This window comes from Lactuca virosa, chromosome 7 (assembly GCF_052849685.1).
Source record: "Lactuca virosa cultivar CGN04683 chromosome 7, Lactuca_virosa_CGN04683_v6, whole genome shotgun sequence".
Lineage (NCBI taxonomy): Eukaryota > Viridiplantae > Streptophyta > Magnoliopsida > Asterales > Asteraceae > Lactuca > Lactuca virosa.
The window spans coordinates 228,393,561-228,413,485 of record NC_136432.1 but is presented as its reverse complement, the minus strand read 5'-3'; the positions used below and the strand labels follow the sequence as shown (position 1 = coordinate 228,413,485).

General features: G+C 34.1%; 1 protein-coding gene and 1 pseudogene across 1 annotated transcript; both read right to left on the bottom strand.

Annotated features, from left to right (window-relative positions):
- Window positions 1-6,686: 6,686 nt before the first annotated feature.
- LOC145124328 (UDP-glycosyltransferase 85A8-like) lies at window positions 6,687-10,932 on the bottom strand. Its single transcript, XM_079059625.1, has 4 exons — window positions 10,308-10,932; window positions 8,106-8,683; window positions 7,592-7,918; window positions 6,687-6,975 (listed from the first exon to the last, which is right to left on the bottom strand). Exons 1-3 carry the CDS (start codon window positions 10,822-10,824, stop codon window positions 7,778-7,780), a joined length of 1,236 nt encoding a protein of 411 aa, XP_078915751.1. The 5' UTR covers window positions 10,825-10,932; the 3' UTR covers window positions 6,687-6,975; window positions 7,592-7,777.
- Window positions 10,933-15,573: 4,641 nt separating this feature from the next.
- LOC145127622 (RNA-binding protein 1 pseudogene) lies at window positions 15,574-16,560 on the bottom strand (annotated as a pseudogene).
- Window positions 16,561-19,925: the final 3,365 nt, after the last annotated feature.

The following is a 19,925-nucleotide window of genomic DNA, read 5'->3' as shown; positions in this document are numbered from 1 at the left end:
AAAACCTGAGGTTCTTCACTAGCACACGACTTGAGGTTTATAACCTATCGTGTTGACATATTCTGTGCCCATTCCAGTTAAAGTTGGCTTTGCATAGGAGTTCTGAAAGTTATCAATTGGTTGCATAACAACTTGGAAGCAATGGCAGGCCCTGTACTGCCAGGTCGCAAGAAGTTAAGATTGCATAAGTTCAGTCCATATGAGTTTGGATTTGTCATTATCCTTGTCTTGTGACTATGGTTTTGACGATTCACATGGATAAGAACACATACACCATAAAATTTAAGGGTCATAAGGTTTCTCTCCGATTCATGAAAATGATGGTGAGGAAACACTTCCACCAAGTAGATTTGAAGCAGATGGCAAAAGGTCTAAACAATTGAGACTATGATTACGGCATCCCTTTTCATAGTTCTGAAATTGTTTAGACACACATGCATGCTATCTAAGGAAAGGTGTATGATTTTGATAAAGTTTTATCAAAGCATCTCGTATCAGAAATCTGAACTTTGGTAAGAAAGTCAATAAAGTATTGATTTCTAGAAGTCCAGCTGATTTCTGAGTACATGTCAAAGCTAGTGGGAGCATAAGTGTTATGCTAATAATCATCATGTTAGTGGGAGCATGATAACTATTGTTAGTGTTGCAAGTTAGGAATGTTAATTATAGAAAACAAAAGTTTCAATTCGTGAGGCTGCAGGGATTGAAAAAGTTGTTTTGCTATAATTAAGGGAGAGTATATACTTCATTTCAGTTCTAAAGGCTTAGATTGAGACCTTAATCATCTTTAGTCAAGAATATATATATATATATATATATATATATATATATATATATATATATATATATATATATATATATATATATATATATATGAATTTCATGTTGGATTCATTCAACTTAAGGAAATTCTATATATTGCGTTCTCAAAATTCGATTATGATTACGGCATCCCTCTTCATAGTCAAATTTTGAAAACATGGCAAATAAAAATATTGTAGCAAAAGACTGGTCTAGAATCATGTCTTTATGTGAGACATCATGAATCGTGTACCATTTGCTTTGGGTACCGGATCGATTGCATGTGCTATAATATTTGTCATTTCTAAATATTTCCAAATGCCCAGAGGCATTAAGAAGGGAAAAGGTCTAGAATTGGATATGACTAAAATGATTAAGCAATTGTCGAGGACAATCTGAGGTTTACCAAAGATTGGTTGCTCAGGGACAGTTGGAAGTATAGTACTAATTTTGGAAGGACCATCTTGACATATTCTGAAAAGAGGCATCTCTTATTCAAAAGTGATAGTCAAAATGAGAATATGGAGTTGTCTCCATAGGTGGAAGTTATCTGTGTAAGATTAGAAAACTTAAGGCAAGAAGCATGTCCAAAGCAATGTACTTTGAATATGAGACTTAGTTTCCATGGAGTTGATCTCCATTGGAATACCTTATAATGACTGTTGACAAGTCTTTGTGACTTTGTACATATTCATTACAGGAGGGTCAGTGCATGTAAGTTTAAAATCTAAACAGATTTCGATAAATGATAGGAATTTGAAATTCTCACATTTTTCGATAAGGATTTGGGAGTGTGAAATTAGAATCATTGAAATTATGTTCAATTGGTTTATTTCACAAAGTAAGGATCATAGACAAACATAGAGTGCATACTTGGTGTATGGCAAAGTTATTCTTTAAGAAAAACATAGTGTACATGCTTGGAGCATGGGACAACTAGTGTTTTTAGTTCAAGTATAAAGTTGATAAAACCGAAACAATCAATAATGAGTAATCAGTATGGTGATAAATAAAAGTGTTTATTTATATTCATAGGGTTTGATACCATATTTGATTCATTTATTCTTGTGTTTCACTTTGCATGTTTTGACTTCCAGAATAACTAAGTCGCTCTTCCTGAATGATTAAGTTATTCAAACCATCCACAGTCGGTCATATGTTGGAAGTAGATATGAATCAAGACTGTCATGGGTTGGTTTGTAGAGGTCCAATTTGGTGGACAAAGTGGTGCTACAACACTCATGAGTGCTCATAAGTTCTGAGTATTGGATTCAACCCGCGCTCATTTGAATCACTTCATGGATTTTATCACGAGTGATCATGAGACGATAATATCTTATATTCTTCAAACCTAGAGATATGAGTTGTTACTATGAGTTGGTTATACATTGATTGCACGAAAACACATTTGGTAACTCAATGTTATAAAATGTGCCTTTGTGTATGATTCAACAAGTAGTAGAACAAGCCATATGAGTCGAAGTTTATCCATTCCTTTTACCTTGGGGATAAAAGCGATATCTGTGGGCCCCTCGATGATTTAGCGATGACACATGTGAGTGCTTGGCCAAGCCAGGACTGATTTGATTTGTTCAATCAGTCAGTCGTCATAAATCGAAAATCGGGAAACAACAAATGGACAGAGAGAATGATTATAATCCATGTCTCAGTCCATATGATATCTAGAATGGAGGAATATATGATCCCTTATCAAATGGACAAGTCATTGACAAGGTCAGAGTTCGACAGCGGCTTTAAGAGCTACGATTGCCAGTTAGGTTTTGAAGTCATACTCAATAATAGTTTTAGACTTATCCAAGTGGGAGACTGTTGGATTAATGTCTAAGTCCATAACTATATTTGGTATGTACTTGACCCGACCCGGCATGGTCCATTTGGGTTGCACTTCACCGGCACAATTTATATGGATAGTCTTTTGAGAATAATATATTAATATATTATAAGTTCTAATATATTAATATGGAATCATATTATTTAATTAGTATTGATCAAGAATTAATTTAGAATTAATTAAATGATCAAAAAGAACTAATTAAATATGGACTCTTATATATATGGAATGGGCCAAGTTCATTTAGGTTGGGCTAAGCTTTCATGGATGGTCCATGGAGCTTTTAACCCATGGATCCTACGTAAATGAAAGGTCATGGGTATTAGGGTTTACATGGATGTAACCCTAATCCTCCATAATATATAAAGGGGTCCTTGGCTCACAAAATTGGCACAAGTGTGTGAAAATAAGAGTGGGCCGATTTTAGTGTGCATACATATTCTCTCAAGTTCTTCCAAGGTGTTTTGGTGATTTGTGATTCCATTTGAGGCTTCCACACTATTGGGGCTAAGCTCTTAAAGCTTGAAGACATCAAGCTACATCAAAAGGTATGTCATCTAACTAGAACTTTGTAGTATAGGTGCTTCATAATATGCTAGTTAGGATGAAACCTTGGAATAGTTAATATTTGCTTGTATAATAGAGAACACATAGATCCATGGTTTATAGGGTTGCATGTACACCATAGGAGTGTTAGAATGCTCAAAACCCAACAGTATTGGCTACAAGCAGAGTGATATTGACCACACGTTGTTTGTCAAGAACAATGAAGGAAAAGTTACAGCCCTTATTGTTTATGTCGATGACATGGTAGGGACAGGCAATGATGAAGATGAAATGAACAAGTTAAAAGATGTGTTGGGTGCTGAGTTCGAGTTAAAAGACCTGGGAAAATTGAAATATTTTTTAGGTATTGAGGTGGCGAGATCCAGTCGAGGTATTACCATGTGTCAGCGAAAGTACACTCTTGATATTCTCACAGAGACAGGAATGTTAGATTGTCAACCCATTGATACGCCGATTGAAAAAAATCATGGGCTGGCTCTTCTCTCCAACAAAGCTCCAACAAATAAAGAAAGATACCAGAAACTAGTTGGTAAACTTATCTATTTATCCCACACTCGACCGGATATTGCATACGCTGTGAGTGTAGTAAGTCATTTTATGCATGCACCAAATGAAGATCACATGAAAGCAGTGATTAGAATCCTACGCTATCTTAAGTCATCCTCGGGAAAAGGTTTGTTTTTTTCTAAAACTGGAAGTCTTGAAGTGGAAGGATATACTGATGCTGATTGGGCCGGAGATAAGTCGGATGGGAAGTCAACATCGGGGTATTTCACATTTCTTGGAAGGAACTTGGTAACTTGGAGGAGCAAGAAACAAAAGTTGGCAGCACGCTCGAGTGCTGAGTCAGAATTCCGTGGGATGGTGCATGGTGTTTGTGAACTTCTGTGGATCAAAAGAATTATGCGAGACCTGGGTTTTGAAGTAAGGAAATCTATGAACCTTCATTGTGACAATCAGGCAGCAGTGAAGATTGCTAATAACCCAGTACTCCATGATCGAACTAAGCACGTGGAGGTAGATCGACATTTTATAAGAGACCACTTAGAAAAGGGAACAATCAAGCTACCACATGTTAAATCAAAGGATCAGTTGGCGGATATGTTAACTAAAGCAGTGTGTAAAAATGTTTTTTACAGCTCTCTTGACAAGCTGAGAATGATTGACATCCATTCATCATCTTGAGGGGGAGTGTTGGCGAGACCTGTAACAAGAATCAAGCTAAGTTTGGATATTATTGATAAAATCTAATATTCATAGAAAGTATTGTATGTCCTATCTAGTCTGTATATAGCTCCTTATTACGTGGGGTTTCCTGTTGCACTGGTCCTATATTTGTATCTCATTGTAATTGTGAATAAGATGAGTGAAAACATTCTATCAAATTCTCTGTTTTACACTAACTATCTCTACCATCAACTTGAATGAGAGTCTTTGTCCTTTGCTTGGGTATTAATATAGAAGATACATATACGTTTGTTAATTTTGTGATTATAGGTGTTTTTACATGTACGTAGAAAGTGATTATTACAACTTGAAGAGAGAAAAATGTCTTTCATTGAAATTGTTATTTTGAATCTAAAACATGAAATGTATATGATGTTTTATATGGTTAGACTCTTTCCTTTTTTACTTTGTTATTTTTGTCAAGAAATTTGAAGTGTCAAAATTCGTTTATGTCTAATAAAATATAATAGTTGTAGAATTTTTTTTTTTTTGTTTTTATTAAGGGGCATGTGCTTTCTTTCCCTTTTACCATTTGTATATCGACACCTTACAAGTACTTGATATTTCCGGTGCTACTAAACAAAGAAAAAGGAAAGATAAGTTGCTATCAAGATATAGCCTTAGCCCCGTTTTAAATTTGTCCATCATAAAAAATATAAGGTTTTATATCATAAAAAAAACACACATTTGTATTAGGTTAACACTTCAAAGTTTTTAAACAAATTAATATTTTCAAATATATCATTGATGATTACAATTTTTATAGTCTATATGTTATTTTAGTTTGTGAACCATAGATTCAACGGGCTATAAATTTGTTATTGATGAGAATACGTAACTTTTACTAAAGTGTAAAGACAACTAACCAACTATTATTCTTTTAATTTTAGAATTGTGCTTCTGAGACGGGATAGAATGTAGCTTCTTCAACTTTAGAAAAATCAACCGCCACGAGTCCTATTAAACTGCTAAATAACTCCATTGATCTAAAACGAAATTTGTATGAAGTGTATGATGTTGATTCACCCGATGTTCTATCAACAACCAAGCCAAAACGATTGTCAAGCGGTGAGAGCAATCCTCTTTTGGTCCCAAAGAAGGAGAAATAGAGTGTGATAGTGTTTTTAAAGAGTCTTGAATAATTTGGCATTTGTGTGTGGGAGATTTGATAGTTTTTGATATTTTGGATAATGGTTTTTTGATGGTTCTTGATTATTTTTTAGACTTTCTCAAATTTGGAACAAGTATGATGTTGGTTTTAAGGTATTGAAGTTTTTCGAATACATAATTATTTGTTTAATTTTAATGTCATTCTTAGTATACTTTTTATCATATAAAGTACAAAAAATATAATTTTTTAGCTCAAAACTAACATTTATGCGCTTTTCGTCAATTTAGTCATTTTCACCATTTTTAAGCTGAAAAATATTTTTACATATTTATTTGAATCAACGATTACAATTTATTTAAAATAATTGATTAATACTTATGAGTTTTTACGATAAAAAATTAATTATAAAAAACAACCGTGGTTCCCACATGCTATAACCTAGGGTGGAATTGGTACGGTACCGGATATTTTTTCCCCAAACCGTGTACCGTACCAATTATAATTGGTATGTAATTTTAGTTACCACTACCGTACCAAGTACAGTTGGTACCAACTTAATTGGCTACCAGTAAGTTCGGTTGGTACATGTTGGTAATGGTATATACCAACATGTATGGGTGTTTTAGGAATTAAGATTTATGTGTTATTGTGAACTTAAAAGATACATGTAGGTTTTGTAAATAAGAGTTTTCTGAATGGTTGGATTGGAAATTCGATACAAAAAATATTTTATAATTTTGTACCATGAGTTTAAACTAAACAATAGAGTAAATGGGATATGTTAATATGAGTTTAAACTTTAAAAGCTACTAGAAGGTAAATGCTAATATCAAAGCACTTGAACTCTTAACCGTCAAATACATTTAAAGTTAAAATATGCAACACTTTATATATATGAAAAATAATTTGGTTGGTACGGAAATACCGTGGCATTTAAAACCTTGTACCATTACCGTACCATTATTAATTAATTGGTACGGTACTACCAACCAAACATGTTGGCTACCAAACAGAGGCGTAGCTATGTTGATTGAAGGTGGGTCCTAGGACCACCTATTTTTCTTAATAATAATAGAAGGATTATATTAAAAAAAATAAGAACTACCTTATAATTTATAAAAGACCTACCTTATAATGTTTACGAATGTATGAAGCTCATATTTTATATAATCTAGTCCACTTAGTGTAGCCCAATGAATCAATCCACTTAAAAGTTATTCATTACCCAATAGCCTAACCCATTTAAAATTAAATAAAAAAATCGAGAAAAGCTCTTAAGAGATGCTTGAACCTTGATCGTGGTCGACATCTCTTAACATTGAATGCTTGATGTGGTTTCTCGCCTGGTCGATCATTCCCGCTGTCCACTAGCCACCGTCGCCCCACAGGAAGGTGCCACCTCCTCTGCCCTCATACCCTATACACAACAAAACAAGTGATCAATTTTGAATGATAGTTTAGTGTTGTATATTGAAAAAAAAAATGTTTTAGAAGTATCGATAATGATATAATTATGAATATATTTCAAAATATAAGACCTCGTAAGTTAAATTATAAGAACTTTATTATAACTATTGAAGTTATGTTTAAATATTTTAAGTCATATGGCTCGACTCGCAACCACTAGTATTTATTGCACTTTCATTTTTTTCGGTTTCATTTACATAAGGAACCATGTGGTTTTCGGCTCTAGATTCGCCACTGCTACCAAACATATTGGCTACCAACATAATTGGTTCGGTTGGTACACATGTTGGTTGGTTTTCCATGGTACATATTTGCCACCCCTACTATAACCTAGTAATATTTATATATGTCGTTGCAAATCTTTTCATTTTTTAAAAGTAAACAATACATCATCCACATTTTTCATTTATTTATGATAGATTCAAAATGATAGCAATATCTTTTTGATGATGTTTTAGCTGCGGGAAAACAAACAATTTAAGTGAGTGGCTTATTTCCAAAACTTTTGTTGACATATTGACCAATAGCAACCAAATATCAACTGCACTTCCTTAAAAGAACCTCACTGATTAATTTTTCAAAGTTGAGATAGGACGATCCACCAATAGCAACAGCTTCTTCTGCTTCCTTCTTCCACTCCAAAGCCTTACTTTTCATAATCTTCCCTTTCTTCCCATCCATCATATCCCTCACCTGAGCCTCCACCTCCTCTCTCTTAACATCTGTATCAATTTCCATTCCAATCCCCCACTCTACATAACTATACCGACAATTTGTTTGTTACTCTGCAAAAAAGGCCAACAAATCACTGGAACACCGCTGCTAATACTCTCAATAGTTGAGTTCCATCCACTGTGAGTCAAGAATACCCCGATTGCTGGATGTTTCAAAACCTTCATATGGAGACCAATAAAGAAGCTTATCAATGTCATGATTAGAAAATAGCCATGAAACGCAAATGTAGTCAAACAAGGTTAAATGATTTAAATATACGTTCAATAAATTTCTATTCATCTTTGTATTATTACTTTGTTTTTATGTGAAAGTTTTCTAGATTTTAAAAAATGTTACATAAAGTACCTGTTCTTGAGGACACCAACTAGTCACCAAGCCTCTCTCTTTTGTCTCATCCACAAACTCTGGTGGCATCAAGGCCTCTTTGCCTCCGACAATGTCCGGCCTAGTTATCCACAAAAAATTCTTCTTGCTATTAGCAAGCCCCCACCCAAACTCGATGAGTTGTTCCTTTGTCATTACTGTAATACTTCCAAAGTTCACGTAAATAACTGAGCCAATATCTTTTGTGTCTAGCCACTTGATGCAACTATCATCTTCTTTCCAAAGGTTGGACCCAATATCTTTGAGCCGATCATCATGAATATGTTGTTGCATCAAGTGTAGTGGGCCTATGGTGTAGGTTCGTGGGTTTATTTCAATTAAAGGGTTAACACTATCTTGTTCTAAGGCATCAAATGTGTTGAGCACAATAGCCGTGCCTCTAGGAAGAGTTTCTGCTTCGGTCATAAGATAGGTGAACAAGATGTCGTTTATGTCTGTGGTTCTAATGAAGCTCGGTAAATCCCTTAGCCGTATGTTATTCATTCCAGGAATCCAATCCAAGCTTGTTTCCAAATACCCATTTGTTATGTCGCTCATATCTGTAACATTTAGTTAATTACCATTGTGCATACAAACTTACATTCCTAATTTAACAATAGATAGATTATCACGGTAAATAGTTTAATGAGATAGAACTAGTAATTGGCAAATGGACTAAACTAACCATAGTTAGAATGTTAACTTGACATTCAATAGATTTAGAGTTAAATAAAATGAAATATACTCAAAAGGAAAAAATTAAACCTTTCATTCCTTTAGAATACATTTTATTTGTATTTTATAAAGTTTAATTAGTAGACTCTATATAAAATGAAATAGTAAAATTGTATAAAAAATAAAATATTATGTAACACTACACTAAAATTTATACATTTCAGTTAACTGTGGATGCTCTTATTTCAAATCATATTCAAAAAAACCTGACATGCTTAAATAATTAATGTTTAATGTGATATCCTTAACTGAAATTACATATTTAATTAATGAAATGGTTAAAGCTTTAAAATAATACCGCTTAAAATTCCATATCCATTGACCAATGCGACAAAGGATGCCCACTTGACATCTCGACATCTCCGTTTATATTGGTGAACATGAAATACTCAATTTAGTTTTTAGTATTACAGTAAAAAAATTAATTACTTTATTGCACACGGCTTATCCAATGTTTGGACCGACTCTAAGGTAGTGTTTGTTTTTTGTCTGCAGATTTGTGTGGCCTTTTCTGTCTGTGCCGTGCAGACCACGCGCAGACATTAGCCTTCGCAGACTGTTTGTTTTTTTGAAGACTGCAGACCTAAAAATGTCTGCGCGCCCTCTTCTTGGCGCAGATGTAGACCAGAGTCTTCTAACATCTTCAGACATCTTCTAGGCTAAAAAAACATATATATCTTTATTTTTTAAGTTTTTTTTTAATTTATATTTTTTCCAACTTTATTAATGATAAACAATTTGAAAAAAAAAATTACAAAACTTAAAAAAAAACGTTCGATGATACAAACATGATATTTTTGACAAATTTATAAATAAAGATTTATTACAATAATAGTTGTTAAAGTTGTTTATATAAATATGAAAAAAAAAATCATAATATATTCTTATATTTTTTTGCCAAATTTTGTAAAACATTATTTAATACAGTATCGTCAATTTCTCGAGAAAAAAATATTTATGGTACATTTTTAATGAATTTAATTGAAAAAATCGAAGTTTATTTCCATCCATTTATGTATCAAATTCTTTGATCACTAATTATAATGTTTAGTTATAACTTTACAACCAAAGTTATTGGTTTTATCAAATATATACGTTAATTCATACCATTTTTATTTTTATTTTTTATACAATAATACATAAAAGTTAACTACATTCGTTAATTATTTATAACAAAGTCATAAAAATATTAAAAAATCACTTTGAAGTTTAAAAAAATCAGTTTATTTAAATTTCAGTTTATTTTAGTAGCCCGCAGATGTTAAAAAAACAAACAGTCTTCTTTTTTCAGACTGCAGACAGTTGGTCCACCTCTTCTACTGAAGAGGTCTACACATGTGGTCCGCAGACTATATACATTTTGCCTCAGGAAAAACAAACCACACCGTAAGTGGGGGCACATCGGATATGATACAACTAAGAGAAACACAATATGGACAATAATTTTACCTTTGAGGGGAGTATACCCCCTCTGAAGAAGTTCACGATAGCGAGTGTAACCCAAAAGGCCGCAGGCACTTGGGGTCCAGAACAGTACTTCCGGCAACCCAAACCTCTCGGCAGCTTTAAGCGTAAAGCTCATGCACCCATCGGATATAATACAGCTCACTGGGGGCACATCGGACTCTTCACCACCATTAAGCTTAGTGATAAGCTCACAGAAAGGTTCCAGACTGTGCTTAGGAACAGATTCACAGATGTCAGGGATTGACTGGGTGGCTTCAGTGTCAGATGGCGGAAGACCATCGGGAATGGAGTGAAAACGAAAACTTGGGAGGCCGTCCAAGGAAGAAGGACCTCGGGATCTGAGCAGGCGCTTATGGTTGTAGTGGGTGTTGACGAAGGAGATATGGAAGCCCTTGAAGTGAAGGAGCTTCGCAAGTTTCATCATGGGGTTGATGTGGCCTTGTGCTGGATAGGGGATACATATGGCATGTGGCTTCCCCAGTTCTGCTTCAGAACCCATCTGAGGCAAATATGCAATACCTCTTTGTGTTTAGTGAGAGGGAAGGAAAGCAGTGTTGTTGGAATTTATACGAAGGTCAGTATGGGCAAAACGTGAGTTTTGCTTTGAAGTTTGACATGGTTTAATCGAAGACCTCGTTCACGATATTATACAATATAAAAACCCATGTGCTTTTTGAAAAGTTTATTTTTAATTATTTATCCACAATTATTATCTATATTTTTTATAAGTATATATTATATAAATAGTTTTATATATTTGTGATAAATGATTCTATATAGCCAAAGTTCTACAAAATTCGTAATGGCTAATCTTTAACAAAATGTCGTCTTAAAGTCATTTGTACATAAAAATGAAAAATAGTAGAAAATGCATATAAAATTATTAATTATATACAAAATTATCGCCTTAAGTCACCCCTTATAATCGACGTGACTTGTCACGGCTTGAAAAAATTTGAGGTTTGATATTGTCGTCAAGTAACGCCTAACATTATTTAGAACCTTGATATTTGCAGTGTTTTCTTTAAAATGCTTTTAACTTTAAAATTAAATTACCAACTTACTCTTAATCCCTCTTTCACCCAATAAAATACTATTATCGTTTTAATTTTTAATTACACATGGATTTTTTTCGTTTCTATCGTAAAAAAGTATTCATAATTAACTATTATATTAATATGCTAATAAATACTCCACTCATTCATTAAAATATCACTTTGCAATTAAATATTATATTAAATGGTTTAAAATGTACATAAGTGCAAAAATGATCTCTTTTGTATGTAATTTTTTCAGAGTTTTGGTCCAAACCTTGACTTTTATGGATTGGTGGTTTTTTTGACCATATTTGATTGTGATTTTGGTCATTCGGAAAACTGAAAAGACTAAAATGTCTTTCTGACACATTTTTTATATTTCCTTTATTTAATTTAAATGTTTTATTAATTAAAAATATCGGGTCCACCTCTCTCTCTCTCTCTCTCCCTCTCTCTCTCATTTGACATTTGCAGATTTGAGAACTAGTGAAGCTATCATTCCCTCGATTACTCGTCCAACCGAAGGCCTATGTGTGTGAGTATGTCGATTTCAACAACTTCTACCATGGATTTGCAGGTGTGTATGTGTGTGTGTGTGTCGATTTCAACAACCACCTTCGTCGTCGTGGGCTACCCCCGAAATAGGTAGCTGAAGCTTCCAATCATAAGATCTGGACATGAAGTTTCCAATTTACAAGACCTGGATATCAAATATTTCTCTCTCTGCGGTTATCCGTATTTCTTTTCCTTACCACAAATCTATCACTGGCATCCATCGATTTGTTCCAACCATCGGTTTAACCATCATGTGTTGCATTTAAGACCCTCTCTTCGGAATAAAAAACTCACACGTAGTTAGGGCTTGATGGGTAGTAGATCGTTTAGAAGAAAAAAAAAGATGCAATTAAGTTCGATACAAGGTTTCAGATTTTGATGTAGTTCTGATTTTTTTTAATACTTGGATTGAAATCATCGATTTGTTCACACCAATTACAAGGAATATAAGGAAATGGGGCTAAGTTGATAATAAACCCTTATCATCTGTGTGGGTTTTTCTCACGATTTCAATAGATTTTGATATCAAAATTTGATTTTTGTTAGGTTGAACTTTTAATTCTGAGTTCAATTTTAATATTAGGTTTGATTATAGTTTAGGGTTTAGTCGGATAAGACGCAGTGGTTTGATTTTAGATAGTGATGATAGTTGTTGTGGGGTAATAGGCAGCGATGTTTATAGCTTCTGAAAGTATTAAAGTTGAAGCTACTGCAATCGTCAATGTAGAAGATGATGAACGGTACAAGCCCCAATTAGGTATGCACATATCTGCTCATTTTTTTTCCAGATATTTTGATTTGGAAGGGAAGATGAAGTTCATCACAACCAACCATCACCACAAGAGACTTATTTTGTTCTTCACCAGCTTCATCTTTTTCCATATTTATATTCTTCCATGGATTTAAAAAAAGTAGGAGAAGGGAAACATAAATATTGGGTAGGGGTTGCGGACAAAGATTTGGGTTGTAGGTTGTGTAATAATGGTGGTTATTGGTAGGTTTAGTTGCAGGGAACAAGAACAATGTGAAAAGAGTGTGTGTTCTTGATTGTATGGGTATGTATGTGTTCTCGGGTATCAACACACACACACACACATATATATATATATATATATATATATATATATATATATATATATATATATATATATATATATAGAGAGAGAGAGAGAGAGGTGGCCCCCCTTTTATTTTTTAATTATTAAATAAATAAATATTATATTCTAAAAAATGAAAGAAAAATAGAAAATAAATACCTCAAGGGTAATAAAGTCATTTTATTTTACCGCGGGACCAAATGTACAATGAATCTAACTCAAAATGTGACAACCGTCAAATTTTGGTCAAGTTAAGTCAACAAGACAACTCAGTAGTACTTGTATATTAGGGCTTACACTATGTTCCTAATGTATAACTTGCCATTTTAATACAAAGTATCACTCGAAAGTTTCGTCAGTCCCAAACATCTAAACCCTAAATAGGGTGATAAACATAACAACTTGGTAAACACAACTATGGATCCTTTGGGGATCAATAACACTCATAACAAGGGATAGTGGAGTTTACAATCCTAACACTACGGGGCAAAACCATAACACATGTCGCAAACACAATCTCTCTCTATATCTCTCTGTCTCCCAAATCTCTCCCAATCTCTCCCAAATCTCTCCCAATCTCTCTTGGTAATGAAAAACACATTTTTTCAACTTTTCTATGAACATCCATATCATCCCAGACCTTCCCTTGGTCGATAACAGCTCAAAACGGAAGAAGGAAACCAAAAAGGCCAAGGAAGGTTCGCAGGTTACTGTTCACCTGCGAACCTTCACAGGCATTCACAGGCCCCACCTCCGAGAAGTTTCGCATGACTCAGTCACTTTTGCATCTCATCCGGATAGATTCGCATCCCAAACTGAGAACGTTCGCATCTTACCCGGCAAGTCTCACAACGAACCGACGACTTTCGCACTCGGCCCGGAGACTTTCGCTTTTCCATCCGACTTTCGCATCTATCCTGAGTTTCGCAGCCTCCACCCTCTCGCAACGAACCTCACTCTCGCAGCGAACCTCCCTCTCGCAGGTCAACCTTAGTATTGGTTTTTCACTAATCTGGCCCCAGCTTTATTATGCATACATGTATATATGTAACTAGTTTATAACCCGTGGAAACCACGGTTATTAAATTAGACGAATATTGATAGTTCAAATTCATAATCCTTGATCAATTAAATGACAATTTTGTCCTTGGATGAAACCTATAAAAACATATACCAATGTAACCAATATTAACAATGAATTATATAAAATATTGTTATTTGAAGATGTAAAAACGTAAAAGTTGTATGTAATACTAAATTAAGATTTTATAAGTTTTAGGTTTTCATTTTTCAGTGTTAGTTCAGGGGTAAAATGGCAATTTAAAAAAATAATAATAAGTTGAGTAGTAAGATTTAACGACCCAATGACCAAAACCACAATAAATAAAACCATACCGATAATTAACCACATAACTAAACCTTTACATATACAAACACGGACCAATTTTTGTGATTTACTTAAACCTGAAAAAAAAATTGGTTAGTGAAAGTTGAGAGAAAGGAAATTTGCTTCAATTGTGGCTTGATGTAACAGGATTTTATCATTATAAACCCATTGTCAAGATGTTAATATCGCAAATAGTTGAAAATTGTTGTGAAATTGTTGTGCACTTGTCCCTGTATATATCTCCATTCATTTGATGCTCAAGATTGTCACCAAAAACACTACGTAATATCAGTAAAAAAAAATACATAAAAAAACTAAAAAAATAGATAACACATACTACTTACAGCTTGTGGATGGAATTTTAGGGTAAAACACGTCCAAATGCAACAATAATTCTTGTGGATGAATGAAGAAGCAATTAACAGAACAACATAAATTAGGGATAAATAATGATAGTCAACCCAATGAATTAAATACAATGATTTACCTGTGTATTTGGAAATGATAACCTTGAAAATAATAATCAAATCTAAATATTCAGTATCTCACTCATTTTTAGTTCTCATACCTAAAACACGTATATATTCAAAATTTAAAATTAAAATCAGTTGACTTAAGTGAGCAATCAAGTTAAAATACTAAATACAAAGATTGAGCAAAATAATTGGAAATAATAACCTTCATCATGCTAGTTAAGTCAAAATTTTCGATGATTAATATTAATCAATATGGAATCTGATTAATCAGACCATTCTATTATCAAATAAAAGAAAAATTAATATTAGGGTTCCATTATCAGAAGAAATGTATATAACCCTAAAACAGGAAAAGATTATGCTTACAAGAAGAAATGGAGGCTGCAAAATTGATTGAACTCCTTAGATGTGGAATTGAAAGGTGTGGATGGAGGTTCATGCTGGTTGTGATTGGTGTATGATTGATAGATCTCTACTTATCTACAGATACATACCAAAACACAAAAGAAAAAAAAAACGGCAACAACAATCTTAGATCAGTAAGAAGGGAGTAGTCAAGCGGGAGCAGGAATCGTATAAATAAATAGGCTGGCCTTTAATTTTGGAATGGATTTCCATGAAATAGGTTTTGATCTTGCTAATTAGTAGCAAAAAGACTCGATAATTGCTGATTTCTTGTATTTGTTTCCTGATTTTTTAGTATGTACGTGGATGTGAACGGGAAACCAATCTTTGGAAGATTAAGAGGCAGACACATGGAACCAAACCATAGTTAAATCCTCGATAATAACCATAAGGATAACCACCGTAAACAGGAACAAAGTAATTGCCTATTCCATTCCCACCACAGGGGTAATTGTTGATTCCATTCCCACCACCATTATCATCTTTTGGTACAACCTTTTTGACCTCCACAAGCTTCCCACATAATTCGTGGAAACTTTTTTGCATAGCCTGTTCAACAGAATCTTCAGAATCAAAAGTGATTAAACCAAAACCCCTTGGCCTATGTGTTATGTTGTCATGCATCACAACTACATCCGTAATTCTACCGAATTTTTCAAAATAGACCTTGAATTCATCTTCTGTTATGTTAGTAGGTAACCCCCCTACAAAAATCTTCTTAATTTTTATATTACCGTTGCTAATAATAACATCGTTAGTTTTACCTTTTTATTTAATCTGCTTTGGTTGTATTCATGTCTTGGTACAACCTTTTTCACTTCAACCTGTTAAGAATCAGAAAGAATATGTCAAAAAGGATAATCTTAATTCAATTAAACCGTCAAACAATTTAGTCAAGGATTATCTTGAACAACAACATGCAAATATATTAATGGAATTTTCATGCGATTTAGGGAGTAATATGAAATCAAACAGACTGATTAAGAAAATTAGAAGTAATAAGTGGGAGATTAAAGAAAACAAACCGCTCTCCCAAGAATCGTATGTGTATTAAGAACTTCATTCAGAGCCGCTGCTTCAGTGAAGGAAATAAACGCAAATCCACAAGAACTTCCAGTGATTCTATGCAAATCCACGATAAGTTCCAGTGATTCTATCTTTAGCAATTACAGCGTGCATAACCTTTCCATACTTTCCGAAGTGTTCTCTCAACACATCCTCTGTTGTTTCCCATGATAACCCACCCACAAATACCTTGCTTTGATCACAACCCTCCATTTTACTCCTAAAACAAATTATGGGTTTCAGGCGAAACCGATATAGGGGTTTTGGTGTTGAAAAATATTGGAATTTGCCCTAAATCAAAGAATTAGGTTGGAATTTAATCGGCAATAGCAATCGATCAGTAGGAAGGGAGTAGTCGAGTGGGAGCAGGAATCATATAAATAAATAGGCTGGCCTTTAATTTTGGAATAGATTTCCATGAAATAGGTTTTGATCTTGCTAATTAGTAGCAAAAAGACTCGGTAATTGCTGATTTCTCGTATTTGTTTCCTGATTTTTTGGGATGTATGTGGATGTGAACGGGTTGGAAGACTAAGAGGCAGACACATGACACATGGCAGTTAAAGACTTTGACACATGGCGATAGGAGATTCAAATTATTTATTTATTAGAAAGGAAGATTCAATAAATAGATTTTGATAACAAATTAACTCCAAAAAGATCAAAAAAAATCTTATTTAATTATTTTATTGGTTAACTAAGGAAACTAAATCCAGAAATTCAATGAAGAAATCAAAACCAATACTAATAAAATTAGGATAACAATGGATTAGGAAGTTAAAACTTTATAAAAAAATCTATAAAGTACAAAACCCTATCGTCGGTGTGGCCGTAAAAAACTGCTCACCGGAAAATACCACCGATGTCGGATGTTCACCACTCCATCTTGCCTTTCGCCAACAACTACTCCTAATTCCTCTCCGACGTTCGGTTTCAGTCAAGAGTCTCTTGACTGACCTTTCTGGTGTCTTTGTCACTCATCATCCTTACCGTTCAAGTGTTCAACAATTGTTATTCCCACCAACAACCTCCGTGACCAGTGTTTCCTCTCCAACGGACTTGTTCCGATCTCCGCGCTCTCCGGCTCTCTACTCCGACGGCTTATACACTCTCATTGCCGAACTTGTAAGTCTCTCTCTCTCTCTCTCGTGTTTTTTTCCTTTCTCTCACTGATGAACTTTGAAAAGAAAATGTAATTAGTATAATAGTAAAACTGTAAAAGTATTAAAAGCTGCAACGTTAAAAAGTGAAATTTTAGTTTACCCTACTAAGTTAAAAAGTGAAAATTCTTAAGAAAATCAGATTACTATATAAAATAATTATATTACGATTATATGATAATTTTGTTAATTAAATGTATGTTAATTTCTTTTAAAATTAATTTTGCTATTTGTTAATTGTTTTAATAAAATCAGAATAATTGGTTATTTGTTAAAATGAAATTATGAATTGTTAGTTTATTTGTTGTTTTTTAATCGTTAGTACATTGTGTTATGTAGTATATATTAAAATGAAAAAGAAAATCTACTATTGACTGTATTTTTAAAAGAAAACATGCAAGTTTGTCTTAAAATTCCGAAAAAACACCAATATTGTTTTGGTTACAAATACTCCTACGACTGGTGTTCACATTATCGAAAACCGGTCCCAAAAAGCTTATCTTGAATTGAAAGACTTTGACCTAAATTTAACTTTTATATATTGTTTTGGTTTCGGCTCTCTAGTTTTGTTTGTGTTCCGTGTAAGAAATCATAGGGTTTGTGGTGGAGATCTGGATACCAACTTGGATCGTGAGTACACTTTCCGAACTGATATTTCTACCCTATGCTTGGGTTTCAAGAAATTCAACCTAGGATAATCCAAGTGGACACTTACGATTCTAGGCACAGAAATCATAAGCCAATTTGCTAGAGAGATTCTGTGAGAGTTTGATGAAAACGAGAGCTAAAATTTGTCACCCTCTTCTGAGAAGGAAGAGTCGTTTATATATTAAACGAGATTAGGGTTTTAGTAGGGTTGGGCCGTCATTAGTTTCTTTGGAAGCAAGCCAGGATAGTCCGAATTTAATGAGGATTTAGGGTTATCAAAACTAACGAGTTTTGTTAGTTTTACCATAATCACCCTCAAGAAATTGAATTTCCCACTATATTCCCATATGTAAAATTCGGGACCCCAGCCAGGGGCTCTGCCCCTTAGATCCTGCTAGGGGCGCTGCCCCTTTGGAACCCCGGACCCAGGGGCGCTACCCCCGGACCCCCGACTAGTCATCGAACCGGCTTCTAATTCGATCTTATACATGTGTGCACTCCGCACAACCCCGTACATATATTAGAGTACAAATTATGAAACATTTTAGCTCACATGTTAGTTCCAGTTACTTAAAATGATATGGTGACTCTAAAATCACCAACAATCCTCCCTCATTTTAGTGTAACCCTTGAACGAACACATCCTTATCAAAGAAACCAAACTAGTACATAATGAAAATATCGAAACGATTGAATTTCCACTTAGTATCATACATTTGCAAATATTCGAGAATCAGGGTGTTCTAAGAATTGAACCCATCAACCTATTTGAAAACCAGAAAGTAAAAGACATACTAGTTTATTGAATTTCTAGCAAAATACAACTTGACACTATTATAAATTCGTGTGTCCTAATCCTGTCATGATCGTATCAAGGTCAAGTACACAACCTCTTGAAATGCGGCTACACTTAACAACCACGTAGGTAACTCCTTTCCATGTATATGCACGTACACTTATCAAAGGAATTATTAAGAAGTTAAACTTCAACCTGGCTAACTTGCAGAACCAAACACATAACTAGGATGAATACTTCATGTGTTCCATTCTATAAGTATAAGCTTTCCACATTGAATTCAACTCCTAACATTATATCAGGAGGGAATTGGGTGTCTCATCATTACAGAATTAAATGGACTTTAATCCCATCCTGATTACAGACTTGTGCACTAAGTCTCTTGTCAGACCTTTAGTCAAGTGATCTGCCAAATTTTGTTGCAATTTCACAAACTCAACCGAAATCACACCATTCATGATTAGTTCTGTAATCATACTATGTCTAACACCTAGATGTCTAGACTTGCCATTATAAACCTGACTATATGCCTTAGCCAAAGCGACGACACTATCACAAAGGATAGAAATAGGTGCTATCGGTTTAGACCACAAAGGAATCTCATAGACTAAATTCCTTAGCCATTCCGCTTCTTTACCAGCATCTGCTAACACAACAAACTCAGATTCCATTGTCGAGTTTGTAATGCAAGATTGCTTCTTGGAAGCCCAAGAAATGGCACCTCACCATTTAAAAAGGTTGTTTTCACATCCATTTGGTGAATAACCAGATTGTGGATACTTGCCAAGGCAACCAACAATCTAATAGTAGAAATACGTGCAACCGGAGAATACGTATCAAAATAGTCAATACCGGGTTTTTGTCTAAAACCTTGAATGACTAACCAGACTTTGAATTTGTCAATATTCCCATTAACATTCATTTTCCTTTTGAAAATCCATTTGCAACCAAGAGGTTTAGAACCTGGAGGCAAA